The 23,938-nt window shown below is 46.9% G+C and overlaps 1 protein-coding gene and 1 long non-coding RNA gene across 2 annotated transcripts in view; one reads left to right on the forward strand and one right to left on the reverse strand.

The window, feature by feature from the left end:
- The window catches only part of IMPA2 (inositol monophosphatase 2), a 42,633-nt gene extending 24,145 nt beyond the window's left edge, over positions 1-18,488 (forward strand). The window contains exons 4-8 of the mRNA XM_044243641.1: positions 788-833; positions 3,231-3,339; positions 15,852-15,960; positions 16,658-16,809; positions 17,942-18,488. Coding sequence (XP_044099576.1) covers positions 788-833; positions 3,231-3,339; positions 15,852-15,960; positions 16,658-16,809; positions 17,942-18,057 — 532 coding nt within the window. The 3' untranslated portion in view covers positions 18,058-18,488. The remainder of the gene's footprint in view (positions 1-787; positions 834-3,230; positions 3,340-15,851; positions 15,961-16,657; positions 16,810-17,941) is intronic.
- LOC122903129 lies at positions 3,362-4,884 on the reverse strand. The gene is made up of 3 exons (XR_006383927.1): positions 4,777-4,884; positions 4,584-4,670; positions 3,362-4,120 (listed from the first exon to the last, which is right to left on the reverse strand). It is a non-coding gene; the product is annotated as an uncharacterized LOC122903129 (long non-coding RNA).
- Positions 18,489-23,938: the final 5,450 nt, after the last annotated feature.

Below are 23,938 nucleotides of genomic sequence, written 5' to 3' on the forward strand. Positions count from 1 at the left end.
TGTGGTGTGTTTGCCTATCGTGCCAACCACCAGGTGACCGTGCCAGCTGCCACGGCCTGAGTCTGGGCTCACCTCTGTGGAGGACTGGTTTCATAGTTTTCCTGTAGGTTAGTAGCACCCAGCTTCTCCTTCCTACTTGCTGGTAAGCTCTGCTGATCTTCACATAAAAGAGAGATTATTTCGAAGAGGTGCCGCAGGAACAACAAAATCACAAAATAAAACCACAGGCAATCTGCGATGTCACAGCCCGCCTCTGACGGCTCTGGCCAGGCCTGCAGTTGGCCGCTTTTGAGCTCACTCAGGAGATGGGCGGTGGGGGGAGGGGTGTTATTGTCACCCAGACCTAGCCTCTGGTAGGAGGCTATGATGTCACTTCCTGGGGACCCCTCTTCACCTCACCAGGGACATGGGTCTGGCCTTGTTGGAGGTCTCTACTTGTCCCTTTATGTCTCTGAAAACCAGAAAACTGACCATTAAAATCCCTCTTCATTGGGTACTTGGTGGTCATTGTTGAATTACAGCAGTTGTACATGACTTTCAGAATACTGCTTTCTTTCAAGGTCAGCTATCTGACACACCGGAGTCCACTAAGCCTGTTTGTCTTGGAAGCAGTTAGTGAAGTTGTGGGAAGTAATTTTTAAAAAAAAACAAACCCACCCACACTGTAGAAAGGTCCTTCTGTGCCTCCAGTGACAATGCTGCATAGCATAGCCGCACAGAGGCTGCCGAGAGTTTGCATGAGACCACTTATGTTTTAGAGGGTGAACCATTATGTTTTTCTTTGCAGGTTCCCCACCGTGGCAGTAAGCATCGGATTTGCTGTAGACCAAGAGGTACGTGGTGGAGGGTTTTCCCAGGCCAGTGGTCCTGAACCCCTTGGGCCTGGCTTAGCATTGTCCTTTTTGGACTTGATCCCTGTACTCCATTTTGCTGTCTTTGTCACATGCCTTAGTCAGGACTAGTAAACCCATGCATGTTTCTTTTTGAGATCCGAGACAGTAAACAAAGGAAAACTGGTTTTGGGGTGTGTGGGTTTGGGGCTCCATGACCGGCCCACCTCCATGGTGGCGGGCCCTTGTTTCTACCGTGGTCTTTCTGGGATGCTGCTGGAGAAGCGTGGAAGGGAAAGTTCTGAGCAAATGGCCCACATTAGTTTCCCTCTGACCCCTGGGGCGTGTGATCTAGTCCCACACAGAAGAAACTCCTATTTTGGGAGGACATTTTTAATCCCCATCTTTCAGTCATTCTTCTCCATCTTTCCCTAGCTGTTAGCATGAGAACCCCGCTGCTTCGGGGTTCCCATCACCCTTGGAGCTGAGCAGCATCATGAGATCTGCGTCAAGCATTAGTCAATTTAAGCAGTAATGCTTAGGAAAGCCTTCACTTCTGTGTGGTCACAGCAGTTATATTTATTTATTTAATAAATATTTTTTAAGGTTTTATTTATTTATTTGACACACACAGAGAGAAATCACAAGTAGGCAGAGAGGCAGGCGGGGTGGGGGGGGGAAGTGGGGGAAGCAGGCTCTCCGATGAGCAGAGAGCCCGATGCGGGATTCAATCCCCCGACCTTGAGATCATGACCTGAGCTGAAGGCAGAGGCTTAATCCACTGAGCCACCTCGGTGCCCCACAGCAGTTATATTTAAATAGGACTGGGGGTTTGGTATTTTCCGAAAGCAGCCTTCTGCTAGGCACTGTTTCAGTGTTTTCACCTTCATCCTCAACGCTAGCAGTCGTTCCCTAGCACGGAGACCGAGGGAAGTTTAAACCTTCTTCACCCTTCCCTCTTGCTAGCAAAGGTCTCCTGGCCACCTGACCCACCCCAGGGGCACAGGGTCTGGAGGCCCACATGGTTCTAGGACTACCCTGATTTGGGTACCCCCTTAAAGCCAGGGTGGTTGGAAGCAGGGGAAGAGAATTAAGGATTGCTGGAAAGCTGGCTGCGTGATCCTCCCCAGAAATAAACCCTTTACCTGCCCTGTCGGGGGGTCCATTCCACTGTAGTCCAGCTCACCCCAGGCCATCCGAGACTCTCCCGAGAGACTGGGCCTGGGGCTCTCTTTATTTTCCAGGGAGGCAAAACATGGCCAGCCCCCCGATCACACACATACTCGCCCCTATTAACCCTGAATAGTGACGAGTCGGAGGAGGAAGAAAGAAACAAAGCACAGGAGTGTAAGGCAGCATTTCCCCCCCTTGCTCGCCTCTTCTTTTTACTGTTTCCAGCTGGGAGGCTGCTGTGGCAGGCATTTGTCACCTGCCTTATGCAGCATGACCCACCAGCGTGGCTGTGGTTTGGCACCACGCCTCTCCTTGGTGACTCACCTCTCCTCCTTGGCCGTCCTTGAGTCTGATCCCCTCGGCTTTACAGACGTATTCTTAATTTTTGACACATCAGCAGCTTTGAGGGTTTCTTATGGGGAGGCGTTAGTCACAAGTAGCCTCCTCTAGTCCCCTACCCCCCAAAACAGAGGCCTTTCTGAAGAATTCAGCTTTTTCAGCAACTTTCAGCTCCTAATGCTTGATTATGAGGTTAATTTTTAATAAAACTGTATGTTTTAGGTTTTTTTAAGATTTTATTTATTTATTTATTTATTTGACAGTCAGAGATCACAAGTAGGCAGAGAAGCAGGCAGAGAGAGAGGAGGAAGCAGGCTCCCTGCTGAGCAGAGAACCTCCCCTCCATAATGTGGAGCTCGATCCCAGGACCCTGGGACCATGACCTGAGCCGAAGGCAGAGGCTTAACACACTGAGCCACCCAGGCACCCCTGCTTTAGTATATTTTTAAGTAGGCTATTTTGGTTTTTTTAAAGATTTTATTTATTTATTTATTTATTTATTTATTTATTTATTTTACAGAGAGAGATCACAAGTAGATGGAGAGGCAGGCGGAGAGGGAGAGGGAGAGCAGGCTCCCTGCTGAGCAGAGAGCCCAATGAGGGACTCAATCCCAGGACCCTGAGATCATAACCTGAGCCAAAGGCAGCGGCTTAACCCACTGAGCCACCCAGTCATCCTAAGTAGGCTATTTTAGAAGAGACCATTTGCCCTCATATCCAGTTTTGGTCCAAGATGCTAATTTCTTTCCCAATTCCCCTTTGAGAGGTAGTTTCCATCACCTGGGTCGTACGTAATACCTCGAATTGTCCTCCTCTGAACTGCTTTGTGATTTCTGGGTCAAATGAGTGAAGTGCATTTGTTTTCCCTCCTGCCCCTGCACCCCACAGCTCGAATTTGGAGTGATTTACCACTGCACAGAGGAGCGGCTGTACACGGGCCAGAGGGGACGGGGCGCCTTCTGCAATGGCCAGCGGCTCCAGGTCTCCGGGGAGACAGGTGGGGCTTCCCGTGGCTGGGCTGGGCTCCCTGCTGAGCGGGAGGAGTGTGAATGGGAAATGCCAGCATCACCATTCTGGGAGACAGTGCTGGAAAGCTCACGCTGAGCGTTCAGTTTCTTCAGGAACATGGCGTCCCTGAGCACCTGGAAGGCCAGCCAGTTCTGTGTCTTCATGTTTTCGTGGATGTGGCCAGGAGTTTACATAGTCTCACCCTGTTTTACACTCATATCCTTCAGCTTTCTTGCTCAAAGAAACCCATACTTCAGTATGGCTGGCTCCCAGTAATCCAAGGTCGAGAGCAAAGTTGGAAGCATGGTCTGGCTCTCAGAGCGTCCAGGCTAACATCCATCATCCCAGGTGACGTCACCCAGGCGTAGCCTGTGGCTTCCTGGGTGTGGACAGGCTGCCGTGGGCTTTGGTCTCCGTGAGAAGACGAGCAGCTGTGGGACTGAGTAGTGTGAATAAGTGATGTTGCCACACACCACACCCGTAGCGCTAGCCACGTTGTTCCTGAAGCAGGACCTCAGGGACATCCAGTAGCTTCTATGATGTGACTTTAGTTACGTTCAACTGCACATAACTACGTACTGTCAACAATACGCCAGCTTAGGTTTTGCAGGGTGTTTGGGCCTTGCTTTCACGCGGATGAAGTCAGGGATTTTTTTCACCCCGTGGGTCGGGGACTGTCCTTTCAGGGGCGGGAGTAAACGAGGAGCTTCGGCCTTGAAGCAGCTAGGTTAGGAGAGACTTTGAAAGCTCCCTCGTGTCCACGTTCGGGTCTGGAAAGGTAGAAAGCACAGTTCCTGCTAACTTTTCTTACACGTTTCTGCAGCAGGACGCCCTGAGGTACCCTCCCCCATCATGGCTTCAGTCTGGGGGTGTCAGCGCTCCCCCTTTCTTTATGCTTCCTTTCTCTTTTCTGCCTTGTCTTCCTCCCTGGGTGACACCCGTGTGCCTAGATGGCCTCAGAGGCAGTGAGAGGAGGAAGGTGTGTCCCTGCCCTCCAGCGGCTCCTCAGCGAGCGAGGACGAGAAGTTCTCCACCTGTGCTCTGCGGTCCGGTGAGAGCACCGCCGATCGAGGAGCCCTGGCTGGGTGGGAGGGCAGGAGCCCTGTGTGTCTGGCCCAGTGGGGAAACCAAGGAGGGTCCGCCTGGGGCTCCTGAGACTCACAAGCCTGCCCAGGGGAAGGGGAAGATCACATGAGGCTTCGCCCCAAGTTGGGACCAGCAGGGCACACTCACCAGTTACTGCCTCCGAGTCCCAGAGAGATTCCAGAACAGTCTCCAGGCTCGCCCCATGTCTCCGCCTCCCAGAAATGTTTTGTTTGGCTGTACGAAAAGTAGCGCTAATTGTACGTACGCATGCCAAGAGGTAACCGCTCAGGGCATGTTGGGTTAGTCAGTAGTGAGGAAGCATGTCATTAAACACACTTACGTGAACTTTGCTCCATATTCCGTTTGATGAGAACACTCGGCTCCATTCACACTCGCTGGGCTTCCTGGTCGCGCGTGACAACTTCATCTCCTCAGTGCGGCTCTCAGACCCGTGTGGGCGGGGCCTCCGGCTCACCTCTACTTCCGGCCCGTCGCAGGCCCTCTGGTCCTGTGCAGACCCTGTCCTAAACCCCGGCTGCGACACCACTGGGGTTCCCACTTCTCTCAAAACCGCCCACATTCTGGAGCTCATTTTCTTAAAAAAAAAAAAAAAACTCTAAAGAGAGTCTGATGTGCTGTTTTCAGCACTGGTCATTTAGAACTTATGGGGTGATTGGGTTTCTATGGAGATGATGGAGTGGACCCTGCAGCACAGTGGGTAGGGGTCACACAGACCTGGTTTCAGTCCCCATTCCACCACCCTCCAGGGCTGTGAGCTGTCCTCGTGTGGTGGGTGGGGTGACATGTTGGGAATGGAGGAATAAATGCAGTTAGACAGGGGAAAGTGCTCAGTCAGGTCCCGGTGCAGGGTACCCAGAGGTGAGAGTTGTTATCAAAGAGGAAACCTCAGTCTTTGCACAAGATGAGTAACGCCCGTTGTTAAGTTTAGGACGCATTTCTGGATTAGGGAAATCCACCCTAGGGAACAGGACACCCACCCCTGATCTTTCTCTCTCCTTTCCTTACTCCTATTACACCTCCTTGGAAGGCTTCCATGCACAAAGTAAAAAGCAAACAGAACTACACAGGATGGGGTAGAGGATGAGATTGAGGCCAGAATTTGATTAGAACCTTTTTCTTCACATCCCACCATGCAGAATTTCAAACCTGTGTCAGTAGACAAAGTACCGTAAACCCATGTGACTCACCACGGGTCCAATATTTCCGATTCTCGGGGCCAACCCTGCTTTATCCACAGCGCCACCCAGTTCCCATTGCCCCCAGCAAGTCCCTGACACAAATCCCAGATGTAGAATCATTTTCTAGTCAGCATTGCAGTACGCATGCTTCTCTATAACATACACAATTCTTTGAAATGCATAATCACAATAACAGTGACACACCCCTCTAAAAATTATCAGTTGCTCCTAAAGTCATTAAATAACCAGGGTTCAGATTTCCAGTTGTCTCATCCTGTGGGAAACAGCCCTTCAGGGCCCCACCCTGAGTTCTCAGGGCTCCTTGTGGCTTCTGGGTCAGTCTTTCATGCTAGGTCTTCTCACTGGACAGAGCTAAGAAGTTGTCTTTAAATATTAAAATCATTATGAGTTGAAGATTCAGAATAATAATACTAACCTACTAACCACAGACCATTACCTAAAACAACTGGAAGGATGTTGTATGTTGTTTGGTCTTGTCTCCTTCTTTCTCTGTCCTTAGCGGATGCCTCCCATGTTCTGGAGTCGGACTTGGTTCTTTGTTCCCTTTGCCTGGGCCTCCAACGGAGGATAATCACTTAGATGCGTTTGTTTCACTTTGTTTTTGAATCAGGAAGACTAGTTTTTCAAAAACTGATTGTATTTTGTAATTATATAAAAAGGTACCTTGTTCCAAAGTCAGATCTCTTAAACAAGTATATTTGAAGAGGTTTAACTTCTGTCCTTGTCCTTTACCCTAGGGAATACTGTCTAAGAAGTGGTTATGGTTCCATTGTTTATTTTAGGGGTGTGTGTGTGTGTGTGTGTGTGTGTGTGTTTAATAAGCAGCTGAGTTTGTTGTTGTTCTGTTCTTTGCTTTTATTCTCTTGTGTTGGTATACTTTGGGTATTTAGAAAGGTTTATGTTTTTGTTCCAATGATTTCCTTTATACAGAATTTTTCTAGACTATCCCTAGTCCTCTCTTTTTCGGGTTATTGTCTCTTGGTTCCCTATTCTCAGTAACATTTAAGTTAGTTTGTAACCTCTTCTTCCCCCTCCTCTTACACTCCAGTATATGATTAAAGCCCAGTAACCTTTTGCTGTCAGTTACGACAAGGCAATTGGCTAGCTCCTTCTACTAGCCACACCCTCTCCTTGTTACCTTTCCACCTCTGGGTGGTTGTGCTGCCCAGGTGTGGGTTGCCAGGGCAGCCAGCCATGTGGGTGATGCTCTCACTCTAGAACTGTCAGTTAGGGTGTGGTCTTGGTTCCACAAATAAATTAGACTTATTACCCCCCACCAGCCCTTTATGTGGATGTATGGCCCGTCATTTTGGTTGTGTGAAGCTCATCTCATTCGCTAGTACAGCATTTCTCAAACTTTTTGATCTTAGGACCAACACACTTACACTAGTGAAAAGTTATTGAAGACTCCAAAAGAGCTTTCGTTTATGTAAGTTATCTACTGGTGTTTATGCATTTGAAACTTAAACAGAAACTTCTAAAAAAACACAACTTATTACATGTTAACATGAATAACACACACATACACACATATATTTTTTAATGAGAAACAACCATATTTTCCAAAATAGTTTTCATGAGTGGCCTTGTTTTACATTTTCTCCAAATCCCTTTATCATGTCTGGCTTAGTAGAAGACAACTGAATTCTCCTATCTACTTCTATCTTTAGTCTGCTGTAATGTATTATCTTAATGTATGAAGAAGATTGGGTCTCACACAGATAAGTAGTTGGAAAAGGGTCGAATGAGGAATATTTTAATAGGCTTTTCAGATGAATGAGGATATTCTTCTTTGATGCCACAGCCGAACTCGAGAAGTGGTGGCTTCTTAAAGCTTAGTTGCAATGTGAAATCTAAAGACATATCAGTGAATTTTTTGTACTCTGTGACCGTGAAATCCACTGGGCAGTCTCCTTCTTTGAATGGATCTTTTACTCATGATGACTTTGTAACATCATGCATTGGTCATTGGGAAAATAAGGGTTCACTGAGATTTTCAGGCTCTTTTAAATATTGACCTATTACATTGTAAAATACTAAGAAAGTCATGTTCATTAGTATCACCACTCTTTTTTTTTTTTTAAATATTTTATTTATTTATTTGACAGAGAGAGACAAAGCGAGAGAGGGAATACAAGCAGGGGGAGTGGGAGAGGGAAAATCAGGCTTCCCGCCGAGCAGGGAGCCGGATGCGCAGCTCGATCCCAGGACCCTGGGACCATGACCTGAGCCAAACGCAGATGCTTCATGACAGAGCCACCCAGGTGCCCCTAGTATCACACTATTATAAGAAATCTCTAAGTTTGGGGAAGGTGTCAAGCTTTTGGTAGTAGGTTCAAGTCTTCCCAAATTCTAATTTGCACTTGAAGGCTTGAATTTTATCATTGGCAACCTTAGCAATTGAAGTGATGGACTTCTTTCATTTTCCAGAAAATGTCTTCCAGATACCTAGTTATGACTACCTGTAGCTTGTCTAAGCCCTCCATGTGTGCGTCCCATCTCCTCACACAGAATATTGAAAAGACACGTGCTTAGGTTTCAAGACCTAATGCCATTCCTAATGTTCACACCTTCTTCATTCTGGAATAAAACTGATACATTTTCCCACTGAATGTGAGTATAGCAGAAAAATCTGCATTGACCACAGAAGCAGGTGGTGCTCTGCCTTGCTTTATCTACTCTGTGCAAGTGTTAATACCGGGGAAAAGGCAAATAATACCTTAGTTTAACTTCACAAATTCAGGGACCCCACTCCAAGAACTTCTGCTCCAATGGGTCCCTCAGCTGGGAGTAATAATAACAGTCCTTGCCTGTGTTCTTACGTGTCCACAGCAGTTTTTTGGTGGTCTGTATACTTGGAGGTCCATTTTGCTAGTAAAACCCATGGCTTATGCTTTCGTGTGTGGACTGTCTTACGTTGTCTCTGTCATCTTCTGGCATAAGCTTGTCGTTGAAAAGTCTGAAGACAATTTCATTTTCTTTCCCTTATAAGGAACCTCTGTTTTTTGCTTGAATGGCCAAAGGACTTTTTTTTTCATTTAATAGAGTATATCTCTATTAAATAATTTTAATAGAGTATAATTTTAATACAGTATATCTCAGTGTTATTTGTTTTCAGTTTCCTAGGCACATCATGGTTGACCATTTCTTTTTTTTAAAGATGTCATGCTATACCATTTCAATATTCAATTTCAAGACTTTTTTTTTTCTTTCAGAAGAGATTTCTTAAATTACAGTTTTTAGTATTTGTTCATTTCCAAATTCTTTTGCTTTGTTTTTGTCTTCTGGGTCTTCTGTTTAAGTATGTTGGGTCTTCCCTGCTTATCTTTTCTATTTGTCTCCTGTGCTTTAATCCTTTTTACCAGTTCCACCTTTTTTTTTTTTTTTGCCCTCCATTTCTTGTAAAGTACCATCTATTCTGTTTATTTATTCTTTGTTCCTTCAGTTTAATCTTCTTTTCTGAAATATTTTCTTTTTCAATTCTTCCTAAGTTCTATCCCCTCCACTTTATAATTAAGTTGGTTTTTTGATGCATTCCTTATTTATTTTTTTATATGAAACTACTTCTGTTTTGTGGACAAATCTTTAAATCCTTGATTGACTAGAAAGGTATTGTTCTTATTCTTTTTTTTTTCCTTTTTCATGTACGTGTGTGTGGGACTCACCCATCATTCTTTTTAATTACTTATTTCTACTTAAAACCTGTATTCCTGAAATTGGGAGGGGCTTATGGAGAGTGAGGGTTGGGAGTGAGTTCAGGTTTTTGGTAGTTTTTTTCTAGCTCTAGAGTTGCCTCTTCTGTTTTGGTGAAATGTTCAGAAACTTGGACTCAGTCATATATATATATATATATATATATGGCTCTGTTCCCCTCCTTAACTGTTAGCTAGATCATCTCTTTTCTTTAGCCCCTTTATATATATATATATATATATATATATATATATATATATATATATGGCTCTGTTCCCCTCCTTAACTGTTAGCTAGATCATCTCTTTTCTTTAGCCCCTTTTATTCTTGTTTAGTGAATTTGGAATTTACTCCCATGCTGGATCCGTCCCCTAAGAGGTCCTTGTAGGTCAGTTTTGAGAGACTGTAGGACTGGTGCCTCCCTCCCTTCAGCCCTGACCATGCACCCCAGTGCCACGGACTCATGAACCAGTGTGTGCATGGCCCCTCTCTGTGTGAGCTTCTCATATTGGCCCACACTGGTTTGCAGGGGGTGGCTGTTGGTGATTTAGAGGTTCTCCTGTTCTGGGGATGCTCAGTTCATCTCTGTTACTCCTGATGCCATGTGGTCTTGTGGCTATTGGAGGTTCCCCCACCCGCCTGTGTTTTGGAGTTTGGATATACCTTGTGGATATAGTTTCTTTTGTAGATGGTGTCTGCAGTTTTGCTTTTTTGCTGTCCTAGTTATTCTGTTTTTATCAGAGGAGATTTGGACAAGTTAAAAACTATGTGTGGCCTTTACAAAGGTTTCCAGTTCTTTTTTTTTTTTTTTAAGATTTTATTTATTTATTTGACAGAGAGAGATCACAAGTAGGCAGAGAGGCAGGCAGAGAGAGAGAGAGGAGGAAGCAGGCTCCCCGCTGAGCAGAGAGCCCGATGCGGGACTCGATCCCAGGACGCGAGATCATGACCTGAGCTGAAGGCAGCGGCCTAACCCACTGAGCCACCCAGGCGCCCCAGAGGTTTCCAGTTCTTTCCCAGAATTCTAAACAATACTTTTTTTCCCCTCAAATTAATTGTTTATTAAGAACAAGTTTTTTAATATTTTAAAATAATATATTGAACTGAAAGTCAAATATCATAAAATTAACCATTTATTTTATTTTATTTTTAGACAGAGCGTGTAGGAAGAAGGGAAGGCAGAGGGAAAGAGAGAATCTCAAAAGCAGGCTCCACGGCCAGCATGGAGCCCAGCGCAGGGCCCCCTCCCATGACCCGGTGATCACAACCTGAGCCAAAATCAAGAGTCGGATGCTTAACCCAACTGAGCCACAGAGGCGTCCCTAAAGTTAACCATTTTAAAGTGAGCCGTTCAGTGGTGATTAGTGCCTTCACAATGCTGCACACTCACTTGGCTTCATGTTCTAACCCTGTGCCCACTGAGCCCCTTTACCCCACACTCTCTCTCCCCAGCCCCCTGCCAAACCACCAACCTTCCATCTCTCTAGTACTTACGTTTTTTTCCTGTAACTTGTGCTTTTAAGTTAAAGAGAATTAAATTTTGTTTTCATATGAGTAGCTGCTCATGGTCTATAAGAAGACTGAAAGAGTTAGGACACGTGTGTGAAAATATACACTAGGGTAAGTGTCAGGGGGGTGGGGGCTGTGTGTTCAGAAGAGTCCATATGTGTCCATAGGGGATGTTTCCTGGATGTGAAAGCATCATTGACTCCTTTTCCATGAATACATGTTTCAGTGTCTACAGATGACTACTTCTTTTACCTTTAAGTTGTAAAATTTCTCTTGAGAGAACATTACTCCTTGATACTTGGGGTGTTTTAACCTTGCTCAACCAGAACAAGGGTTTTCAAACTGTTGGAAGTCTATTAATGGATGATTTTTTTTTTCATTCTAGAATCTGTTTGTTGAAAAAGTATGCAGAGATGCCCTACTTCAAAATTTTTGGATTTTGTATGTGTGTGTGGCAAAATATATGTAACATAAAATTTGTCATTTAAAATGTGTAATTTAGTGGCATTCGTTACATTTACAGTGTTTTCCAACCATCACCACCATCTGTTTCCAAAATTTTTATCTCTCCAAATGAAACTGTGTACCCATTAAACAATAACTCCCCATCCCCTCCACACATACACACACACACACACACACACACCCATGAAGTCAGAGAATATTTTAAATTAAAAAATGTATACATTGTAGGGGAGCGCTTGGATGGCTCAGTGGGTTGAGCATCTGACTCTTGATTTCAGCTCAGGTCATGGTCTCAGGGTTCTGGGATTGCCCCGCATCAGCTCTGTGCTCAGCAAGGGGTCTGCTTGGGATTCTTTCCCTCTCCCTCTGACCCTCCCTCTGCTCACTTGCTCTCTCTCTCTCTCTCTGTGTGTTTAAAATAAATCTTTAAGAAATACATATATACGCTAGCATTTGATTGAGCTTAATTATTATGGTAAATATAGTATAAAGGATAACAAAATGCAAAAATCAGTGATTATGGATAGCTAGAAATAATCACAAGATGATGTTAAATATTGTTTTATCTACGGCAAAATAAAACCAAAGAAAGCATTTGGTCTGTAGGTGGCAGCACTCAGGCTTCCTTTTTCCTTGTTCTTGATTGCATTTGGGAAAAATACTACCCAGATGCATTGATGGGTAGAATGCATCTGGTAGAATACCATTGATGGTAGAATGGATGCATTGCCGCTAGAAGGAGAGGAAAGAACTGGATACAGAGATATTTCTTCACAAATCTACAAGCTATGGAAAAAGCACTTTCTTTCACATAATCACTGGACGAGCTGGAGGTTAAGTCTGGGTCTCAGCACCTAAGTGGCACATGACCCACTGCGGGTCACTTCTGTAGGCTTGGTTCCTCCATCTGTGAAATAAGGGCAATGCAGTAGTGAAGACAAAAGAGAAATGGAATCATAAATGTAACAGAAGAATGGAGTCATCAATGTATCATTGATGTAACAGAGAAAAGAGATAGAGGGATGGAGGCGCAAGTAGTAAGTGCTTAGCACTGGCCTGTCTGGAGAGACCAAGAGCTTGGTAAATGTGAGCTACTGTTTCCACACTTTGCTGAGTTTCCCTTTGTGAAATAGCCTTGTGTCACTTAGTCTGAAACCCTCTGCTCTTCCTGCACCGGCCCCTGTGTGTGCGGGGATCTGCTTGTCTGGGCTGGCCCTCCGGGACTTTCCTCTTCACTTACCCTGCAGCCAGCCCAGCCCTCTGATAAGGACAGATTGGGCTAGGCCTTGGCCCAAACCAGTAGTCACATTTTTTTTAATGAGATATAATTGCTGTATAGCATTATGTAGTTTCGGGTGTACAGCATCATGATTCAGCATGTGTATATATTGCAAAATAATCATCACAGTAAGTGTAGATAATATCCCAGTAGTCATGTCTTCCGAACCTGATTAAAAGTACATGTTTATCTCCCTATCGAAATTGTTAGACTTTCTAGTTCCTGGAAGGAAATTGTCAATGTGTTCCTTAATATCCTCCGTGAGGGTGACTGAGATCCTGGAGCCAGGAAATGCCTTATATGTAGGGATTATTCTCCTGATCTTAGCTTTCTGAGAAAAATCACTCCTGAAGCATATATCACAGAGTAAGGGATACAGTTAGGGTCTTGAAAATAGTACAGAACCGTGCCTTACTGGGGAGGGGACAGTGGTCCTACTGATACAGCTTGGGGGAGGGGAACATTTGGGAGAAAAGAATAATCAAAATCTAAAATATATATACTCTCAAATTCCACTTCTGTTTCCCTCCTTGGCCTCCTCCAGGAGGGTTCATCCTTTCTCATTTAACAGTCACTCCCCAAATTTCATTAGGTTCTCTTTCTTTTTTGTTTATATTTTATTGATTTATTTAACAGACAGAGACAGATCACAAGTAGGCAGAGAGGCAGGCAGAGAGAGGAGGGGAAGCAGGCTCCCCGCTGAGCAGAGAGAGCCTGATGTGGGGCTCGATCCCAGGACCCTGAGATCATGACCTGAGTTGAAGGCAGAGGTTTAACCCACTGAGCCACCCAGGTGCCCAGGTTCTCTTTCAAGAATGTTTTTAATGAAAACATTTATCGTTCAGAATTCACCAACCCCCCCACCAAAATAGTGTTATCTCTAGTGATTAATTAATTTTTTTAAGATTTTATTTATTTATTTATTTGACAGACAGAGATCACAAGTAGGCAGAGAGGCAGGCAGAGAGAGGAGGGGAAGCAGGCTCCCCGCTGAGCAGAGAGAGCCTGATGTGGGGCTCGATCCCAGGACCCTGAGATCATGACCTGAGCTGAAGGCAGAGGCTTTAACCCACTGAGCCACCCAGGCGCCCCTCTAGTGATTAATTAGATTCTTATGCTAGCCAACCAAATTCTACTTAACTCCAACGTTCCTCTCATAAATTTAAAAATTCTACTAATTTAACAAATCAACTCATACAAGAAGACTCTGACCAGGGTTTATTTAATGCTGGTGCATGAAGGAAAGTGCTCGTTGCTTCAGTGACTGCTTATTAAGCGCTTACTACCCCTGGTTCTGTTGATGTCGGGTTTTGTGCCTTTTTTTTTTTTTTAAGATTTGCTTATTTATTTATTTATTTGATAGCACGTGCGCGAGAGAGACAGAGACAGAGACACAAAGAACACAAGCAGGGGGAGTGGGAGAGGGAGAAGCAGGCTTCCCGCCAAGCAGGGAGCCAGATGCAGGGCTCAGTCCCAGGATCCTGGGATCATGACCTGAACCGAAGGCAGGCACTTAATGACTGAGCCAACCAGGCGCCCCTGATGTCGTTTTCTTCAAAAGAGGTCTTCTTTCCCTCCCCTGGGGAAAATAACCTTTTCAGTTTGCAGCCCAGAGAGAGAGTTAGGAGTTAAGCTTGGGCAGTGACCTGTCCCTGGGGATCCTGGAGCACCCGGCCCTATGGCCCCCCGTGGACAGAGCCCCTCACTCACACACTGGACACATGGGAAGTACGTCATTAGCTCAGCCTTGGGGCTGGCGTGCCTGGCAGGGAGTGATTCAGACCTTGTCTCCTAGGCAGGTAACCGGTGTGGAGCCAAGTGATTTTCAGAAAGCAGACAATGAGAGTCTACAATTTAAGAAAAGGGGAAATGGATATAGGTTCTGTCTAAGAGGAGGGGGCGCCCTCACCGTCATCTGATCCTGCAGTGAGGGACTTTGCAGGTGCCGACATAGGACTAGACCCATTGAGGGACGTAACTCGTGGAGTGTGTTTTCCCTCCAGTTCGTGGAGTGACCTTGTTCTGTTATCTGGATACGTCGGTGTGGCTGACTGTGAGCCAGAAGGCTTGACCAGACACGACAGACTAAATGTGGTTGTGTTTGGGAGTACGGCAAAGCAGAGACAAACTGCTCGAGATTGCGTGCTGCCCATGAGTCAGGCCCAGGAAGGGAGCCCAGGCACGTCCCTCTGTGCCCTCAGGCCAGCTTCCCGCTCCCATCTCGGAACCGAGTGCTTGGCCTGAGTGCCCCGCCACCCTGCACTGAGGAGGCCACATGGCCATGGTGTTGGCCTTCTTTACGCCTAGTGGGGTTACGCCCGAGAACACCCTTTCCAAAGTCGTTATTTAAAAGTTGCTTTCTCTGCAGGGATGGTGTTTCTGTCTTCATGATCGTAGCAGTTAGAGAAAGGTTTTTCTGTTCTTAAGTTTTGTTTATTTCTTTGACAGAGAGAGAGAGAGCAGAGAGGGTCAAAGGAAGAGGGAGAGAGAAACCCAAGCAGACTCCGCACTGAGTATGGAGCCCGACACGGGGCTCAATCTCACAACCCCGAGATCAGACCTGAGTGGAAAACAAGAGTAGGAAACTTAACCCACTGCGCCACTCAGGCAGCACCCCTAGAGGAGGGTTATTAAAGACGGATGTATTGGGCGAGGCTTTTTTCTTTTCTGTCTTCCAGATGTCGGGTGGTCCCAGTTTGGAGTCTTTTTTTTTTTTTTTTAAGCAGACAGAGAAGCAGGCAGAGAGAGAGAGGGAGGGAAGCAGGCTTCCTGCTGAGCAGAGAGCCCGATGCGGGACTCGATCCCAGGACCCTGAAATCATGACCTGAGCCGAAGGCAGCAGCTTAACCCACTGAGCCACCCAGGCGCCCCGGAGTCATTTTGTTTTTATTCATGACTGGATGGTGGTGATTCTCATTAGCTTCCTGCCTCTCCCTGGCTCTTTAGTGCTAACTCTCCCTGCAAAGAGAGAGAACTGAGAGTCTGCTCCCTTGTAAATCTGAAACCGAAAGCCTTACAGGAATGAGGATGACATAGTCAGGTGCAGGTTCTGTTGGCCTCTCGTCGCTGTGTCCTCACGTTTCACCCAGCTGTCGGAGAAACCTCCTAACTGAACCTCTCAGCAGATGGTACTTGTTCTGAGTGGGAAGGAGAGGCAGACCCTTGAGGTTTGCTTCCGAGGGAACCCGGACTCGTCAGTCAGAACCGAGACTCGATTTTCCTGACCGCGGGGCATTCTTTCTACTGCAGACATCTCCAAGGCCTTGGTTCTCACAGAAATCGGCCCCAGACGTGACCCTGCCACCCTGAAATTGTTCCTGAGCAACATGGAGAGGTTACTTCACGCCAAAGCTCACGGGTATCACTTTTCAGTTCCTGGAACAACCCAGGGCCAAAGACGAAAGTGCCAAACACACAGTCATGCTCACAGTTCCCCAGGGAGAGAGGAAAAGATCCCCCATGAGGGGAGCAGGCCCACCCGTGCCCCACACAGACCCGGGAGAGCCGTGTGACACTACCTCATGTGGCCAGCTGTTAGGGAACACACAGGGGACTTTTGTTCCTTCCCAAGCGGCTCTTCCAGAAGCCAGGCGACCAATCTTAAGGCCCCCAAGCTGTGAGTCCTTCTGGGCTTAGAGCCCTTCATAAATGACATTACTCTAGCAAATATTTAGGAAAAATAAATCCAAGTCCAAGTGACTCTGCTCCGATCTCCCACTCTCTCCCACGAGGTGACTTAAGTTTAAATGAAATTTCAGTGGAATTAAGACTTGAGTTCTTCAGTCGCAGTAGCCGACAAGGGCTCCTCAGCCACCAGTGGCTAGTGACTGCCAGAGTGCGGAGCGTTTCTGTCCTCGCAGAAAGCTCTCGTGGATGTCACTGGTCTGCACCCAAATCTTGAATCTAGAGCTTATTAGAGAATCCCCATGGCTCATTTTTAATGACTGGGAATGCCCGGTGGGGGGTGACTTTGGATGTCGTCAGGTATCTAAGAGGAATCCACCTTGGACACAGCACCACTCACAAGAGCCTTTGCCCTCTTCCCTTTCCTCCAGGGTCCGAGTGATCGGGAGCTCCACCTTGGCGCTCTGCCACCTGGCCTCGGGGGCTGCAGACGCCTACTACCAGTTTGGCCTGCACTGCTGGGACCTGGCCGCAGCCACAGTCATCATCAGAGAAGCGGGTGGCATTGTGATGGACACTTCGGGTGAGCCCCTCTGACCTTCAGCCCGCTGTCTGTCCCCAGGGAAATGACAGTGGAGACTAGACCCAGTAATGCCACCAGACCCAGTGTCCCCCAGGCTAAAGCAAATGATACCATCAGACCCAGCATCCCTGATATTAGCCCCAGTAACTACCAGACCAGATGCCCACCCCCACCACCAGTTCCTCAGAGTGCGTTGGTGAGAGACCCTATGAGGACGTTGGAAAAGCCATGGGTCAGTGCCTTCTCGGCTTTCCTGCCTTCCTTCTCTACGCCTCGAGGCAGGGAAGGAGACACCAGGATCACAATACGGCCACATAGTAGCAGCACCCACACTGTACACTCGGCTATATTTGACAGTTTCCTAGCCCACTGTTCTGACCCTACCAGATTCGATGGGATGGGCAGAAGAAGTGCCATGCTCTGCATTCCACAAAGAGGAGGCTAGCCCCCTACACACACCCTGTATTCAGCACGGGGTCAGCGGGGTGTACAGTGTGAGAACCCTGTGAGGTTTTAGGGGAATGGACCCTAAAAGTTGACCTGTTCTTCAACATCAAGGTCCTCGTGTCTCAGGGACTAACCCCCTGGGGGCAGGTCCTATAGCATCTCTGCCCACATAACTTATTAACTCCCCACATAACTTGCTGAACTTGAGGCCGACCCTCTTCTAACATTTAGGAACAGGGGGTCTGAGACTGAGTGGATCTTCTTAGATCTCATTCTCTAGCTTTTTCAGCACGACCTGTTAGCCAGCCTGCATCAGGTCTCTGCTCAGACTTTAGACCTGCCAAATGGGGACTTCCATCACATGGGGTCCCCAGTGCCACCCAGGTAGCAGACATTTGAGAGCTACCTTCCCCTACCAGGTCTAACTGATCCTGTGACCCTTAGTCCCTGTTGCTGGACCCAAGCCTACATTCGGCCAGCACAGCCTCCACTGCTCTCTTGCTGGGGCAGCAGAGGGGAGCTGAGGTGCTGAGAGCCAGGCTCCAGTCCAGATCTCGTTGTCTGGTCCCGCCTCTGCCTGGCCTGGGACCTTTGTTTTCCCGGGAATGTTCGTGTGCCGAGTCCTCCTTCAGGACCATCTGCCTTCTGCAGTAACTCAGGTGCCCTCTCCTCTCTCTGTCCTCAGGGGGACCTCTCGACCTCATGTCTTGCAGAGTGGTTGCTGCAGGCACCCGGGAGATGGCGACGCTCATAGCTCAGGCCTTACAGACCATTAACTACGGGCGGGATGATGAGAAGTGAAGGGGAGCAGAGAGGGGCAGAGAAATGCGACCCCCGGCCTGGGCCTTCCCGGGAATGCTGGGGCTGGCGGCGAGCCCCAGGGAAGATGCTGCCACGAGTGGCCCGCACGCGTCAAGTGTCCCTGACAAGCCCCGGAGGGAGGTGTTTGGCTAATGTATGTGGCTTTCTGGTTAAATCCACGCCTTTTACCCGGGTGTGTAGCTGGTGTCTCTCTCTAATCTCACATAGCCTTTTTCAGGCTAGTGCAAGTACTTCTATCAGAGCCAAAACCCCAGTCTCGGATATGGTGTATGTATTAAAAATTCAGTCTCAATTTTTTCCTCCAGAATATAAATCTCAGGTAATAAGGCTTTAGAACTGCTGATAAAGCGGACTTGTTCTCAGGCCCTCCCCCACGGTACTTCAGAATGCAATAAATCGAAACAATGGCACTCTGCTTCTCTGTGTCCCTCCGTAAGCGGGTCGCCTGTTTCCCCAAATGAACCACAGCCCCCACGGCTGGAGATCCAGGCTCTCTGGGAAAGTCGGCATACGAAAGCCCCACATTGGCAGGGTTTACTGTCTGCTGCTTCGATAAGCACTGCGGAAACTGCTCCAGGAATTACCACGCGTGTGTTAATAGATAAAAGTGAGGCATATGAAAGTTTTAGGTATTTACTTGAGCGAAAATCGGCTCCAGTCAAGTAGCACCAAAGCAAAAGTGGCTGGAAGGCCTCCGGCCACGGGAGCTGGGGAGGAACTTTTATAGAGAAAAGGCAAAGGCAAAGTGAGGAACTGAGCGCCTGGCTGTAGTCTGAAACCTGTCTGCCTATTTGGACGGCTTGTCCATTGGTTCACTCTTGTGACCGTGAGAATTTACATGTGGGCTTCCATTGTGGTTTGCTTATGTGAGTGCTGTGACGTTAGAAGCCACCTCAGACTGATGGCCTCCTTTTTAATTAATTTAACAATCTCCCCCTTTGGTCATCCTCCCATACGTGAGAGATTGCCCAAGACTTTTGTAGCTGTACCACTCAGTCACCAGCAGAGTTAAACTGCTCTTGTCCTGTTGTGAAACTCCTGGGTTGTGGTGTCGGATCCGTGGAAGCGTGGCTGTCGCTGTTTTTCCCATCGTTCAGCTCATTTCTGTTTCTCCGAGCACCGTGCGACCGTCTCGTGCTGGTGGCTACAAGCCTGCAAGAGCGTTGAGAGAACATGGTCCACCAGACGGATCGTGATCCTAGTAGGTGGAAAATACCGGGACACTGCAGTGTCCTCCTGCCCTGCCCTGCCCCATCCCCCACCCCCACCATGACCCAAACCAGCCAGTATCAAATAAATCAGAGGACAGAGCAGATGAGGGATCAACCTGCGTCCAAGGAGCTTGTTTGTTAATTTCTTGTGTTGGCATTTCTACAGAACCAGAGGTCTTGATCTAGGAACAGCCGGAGGTATTTGTCCTGGCACAGACTCCCCCTCGTTCAGCCAACAAGTAACCTGAAGCAGTTCTGTTATCTCAGGCCACTGCCGCGACAGAGCCTGGGGACTTGTGTTGTGCAGCTGTGGCCTTTAGACTCAGCAGGGGTTGTCAGGGTTAAGGACCAGTGTCTAAACATATGTTCGTTTGTAACAACCCCAAGCCAGGGAAGAAGGGACCTTCCACATGACGTGCATGCAGAGGGGTCAACTTCTTTCTGGTAAATTCAGGGGAATGGAACGCTGTCACGTTTCCAAGGTGTTGTGAAGGGACAGTGGAACAGTAACTACAGCAAGGGCACGTTGTTCTTCACCCTCCAGCTGTCAGGACAAATTGCCCAAGCGTAGAGATCACTGCCCAACCCCCTGCCTGTGAAGGTGTAGCCAAGAGGTACATATGGGGTGCCCTTGGGTGTTAGCATCATAGACCCATTGCCAGTCCTGGAGGTGTTGGCAGCCTTCATCCAAGCCTACATCCAAGTGTACTGTCCACGTTGAAAGGCCGCCCAAACGTATGGGCCCGCCAGCAAGCCTACAAATGGTCTGATGGACACTGGCTGCCCTGCAGCATCTTTGGTCTATGTGTTCAGTGAATCCTGTTTTCCGAGTCCAGGATCAGGTTACATTGAGGCAAGAAACAAACCTATGTAGACTTAGGGTGTTAACTTTATAAAAATGCACCTGCAGAACAATTTAGGCACACCATGGCCTTCAGGATTCCCTTCAGGTCCTGATTTTGGCTTAGCCTGATGAATCCAGCAATTAGTGTTGTTTCCTACAATAGCTATTGTTTGTGAAGTCCTAATTATAGTATTATCTTCCCATGCAATAACAGAAAGGGCGATAGCAAATGGGCAAAAGGGATAACGGTTTCATACTGGAGACGAATATTTGGATCTATGATCCTGGGAGAGCTGTATGCTTCTGCGGAAGGACCTCTGTTGTCAGTTGTAACCTCACACCTCTGGCTGGTATATAGTTCCGAGAGTCTGGAGGAGCCCTTTCAACTACAAGCTGTGGACCCAGGGTTCAAGTTTCTGAAGTTTGGCTGCCGTCTGGATAGTGAGGAGAACATAGTAGGATTCTTTCTTTCTTTCTTTCTTTTTTTTTAAAGATTTTATTTATTTATTTGACAGAGAGAGATCACAAGTAGGCAGAGAGGCAGGCAGATAGAGAGAGAGGAGGAAGCAGGCTCCCCGCTGAGCAGAGAGCCCGATGCGGGACTCGATCCCAGGACCCTGAGATCATGACCTGAGCCGAAGGCAGCGGCTTAACCCACTGAGCCACCCAGGCGCCCCTTTGTTTTTTTTTTTTTTAAAGATTTTATTTGTTTAGTAGGATTCTTTCTAATGAGGTTCAAGGGCAGGGTCTTTCTTAGGTCAAAAGACCCACTCTCCAGGGTCTAAGCTGTGGGAGTTTCAACCATCTGCAGGAGGGTCATGAAAAGCTTCCTTCACCTGGTAGAAAGACACTGTGGCATAATCCATTAAAACTTTACAGTACTGAGTCATACCAATTTATGAGTATGGAGACACACGTGGTCCTATCATCAAAGGCATAGGTCTTCCTATTATTATTTCATGAGATGTTAATTTATGCTTTCCCATAAGTGTTGATCTCATTGCCATCAAAACTGAAGGTGGAACGTTTGCCCAGGGCAGTCCAGTCGATTCTGGTAATTCAGCTAGCTTTAGTTTTAAGCTACCATCTGTCCATTCGACTTTGGATGACTGAAGATGGTAAGGACAGTAGTAATGCCATTGCGTCAGCAGCACCCTATTCCTTTAATTATTTGCCCAGCAAAATGAGCTCCCCATCACTGGAGGTCTCTCTGGGGATTCCCCATGAAGAAAATTATCTTTCCTAAGAGTTTCTTGGTCATGGTTGTGACATCAGCCCTTGTGCAAGATGTCAGTCCGTCCTAAGAAAACACAAACAATGACAAGGACATATTGATAACCCATTGTGGGAGCAATCGAATGAATTCCATTTGTAAGTGTTTAAATGGCCCCATAGGGTTCCATCTAGTGGGCCATCTTAATGGTCTTCCTGGGTTAGGGGTTTGATCAATCAGACATTGGTCACAAACCAATTTTGCGGCCTTGGTACAGTCACCCACTAAAGATTTTTCATAATTTAGGTCATTTTTTTCTGTGCCATGATGAGTTGCAGAATGTAGCACATCTAGTAATGGTATTTTTAAGGACTCGGGAAGAACCAGGAGGCCATCCAGGCCCTCAGTGTATCCTCGTCTAATAATAAATTTGGTCTCAACATTTGTCGCTCCAGCTCGAATGCCTGATTTTGTCTTTTATATAGATTATCATAAATAATTTGGCTAGATCAATCTTAGGAGTTCACTCAAGTTGTATATTGACTGATTTAGCATGGAAGTCCACTAGAGCATTTCCCTGATTACTTGGGTTCTGTTTTCCAATATGAACTTCGTTTTTAATCATCCAATTCAGTCAGACAATAGAATGGCAGCGAGCAGTTCATCTACTTCCGAGTCCAGTTTTCCAGAAGTGAGGAACTCTCTCAGTTTCCATCATGGAGCAAAGTGAGAGACCACCCCAAAGGCATATGTGCTGGTGGTATCTTTGGGTAGCTAACGAGTGAGGGCATGTCACTCTGCTCGTTACAGACTTAAAACAGGGAAGATTCCCCTTTCTGGTAGTTGATACTGAGTTACTGCAGCATTCCTGTGTGTAACTTCCCTTCTACATCCTTAGCATTGGACCTATTGACGAAGAGTATCAAATCTGGGTTTTCTAATGACTGGTCCTGTAAGTCGTGTGAAGGGTCAGGAACCGTGACCGCACATCTACACATTTACCAGATCGGTACCATCCTCAGGCCGGGACAGGAGGGTTGAGTGAAAATTGCAACCTGCCCTTAACTTTTTCCCTTATGTTCCTGATTCACCATCAATGCCAGCAAATATTTGGCGAGCCTCCATGGCTTTTGTTGTCTCTGGCCCCTAAAATTCAGAGGTCGGGCTGTACAATAACCCAGGTCACTTTCACCAGACCACACCCGTGGGGACCCCTCCGCAAGCCACAGGCTGACCTCCAGGGTCTCCTCTCTGGACACTTTGCACGGCTAAATCCCCCCCCCACCCGCCTCTCCTCTCAGAGGCAAGCTGTAGGCCCCCCACTGAGTGCAAAGAGTAGTGCCCCGCTGCACCCCCTCCAACTTCCCCAGCGGATTAGTCCCTTTGGGAGTCAGTTACCCAGATGCCTTACCACCACTTCCCCTTGGGTTATTAAGTGGTAAATTTGCTATCGAAAAAGAGTTTCCTTCATGATCTGCATGGGGTGATCAGCCGTGCAGTGACCGTGTCCATACTAAATACACGTGAAGGTAGGGGTTAATAAAAGCAGGCACCAATCACCTGCCTCTTGGTTCTCCAGGCTTCCTGGAAACCACTGTGCTTTGAGAACAAATGCTGGTTCTCAGACCGCTGTTTTTATCACCTGGGCTCAGTATATGTGGTGTTGGGAAAGGCTGTCTGGTTCCCTGCCAGCGATCGTTTCAAAAAATCTTCCTGTGTGTGTCCGTCTCCTACTCTGTAGATTATTTACACGTACACACAGACGACCTTTAGCCGTTTTCATACTGCTTCAAGGGAACCTACTTATGACATAAAGCTGCTAGTAGAATGAACTGGAAGGGAACCTTCCTCCAAGCCCACACGTACTGGAAGGAAAAAAAGAGAAACTTAAAAGCAATACCAGAATATTATGGTAATTTAATATTATGATAAGGTCATTCTGAACATAAATTAGTGTCTTTTAGGCATACATTTGTGACTTTGAAAACATTGATGTGGGTTATTGAGCATAAATTTTTATTTTTTGTTTTTAAGATTTTATTTATTTGACTGAGAGTGGGAATGAAGCAGGGGGAGTGGTAGGGGGAGAAACAGATTCCCCTCTGAGCAAGTAGCCCCCTGCAGGGCTCCATTCCAGAACCCTGGGATCACGATGAGCTGAAGGCAGATGCCCAGGCACTCCTGAGCATAAATTTTAGACGCTTACGATTCAAGGGGAAATGTACAGAAGTGTGAGTAGCACATTGAACAAGGATCAGAACTGGTTCTATGTTCAGCTCCTGGCTCTATACCAACTAGCCATGTGACCTTGGGCAAACCACTGATGGAAACTGAGGCCCCACTTGATACCTCACATTTGTGCATTACAGGTCTCCAAGGCTCTTTCCAGATTCTGCCCCCTCAGCCTGTGACCTAATAAATACCACACCTCACCAAAGCTCCCAGCAGGAATGGAGAAGAGGTGTGTATTATCCAGCTGGGACAGCAAATACATTGTGTTTTTAAGCAGCTCTGGGTTGTCTATTTCCACAGGTTTACCTTCTTGTGAACACTGTATCTTTTTTTTTTTTTTAGATTTTTAAAAATTTTTAT

The sequence above is a fragment of the Neovison vison genome, chromosome 3 (assembly GCF_020171115.1).
Source record: "Neovison vison isolate M4711 chromosome 3, ASM_NN_V1, whole genome shotgun sequence".
Taxonomy (NCBI): domain Eukaryota; kingdom Metazoa; phylum Chordata; class Mammalia; order Carnivora; family Mustelidae; genus Neogale; species Neogale vison.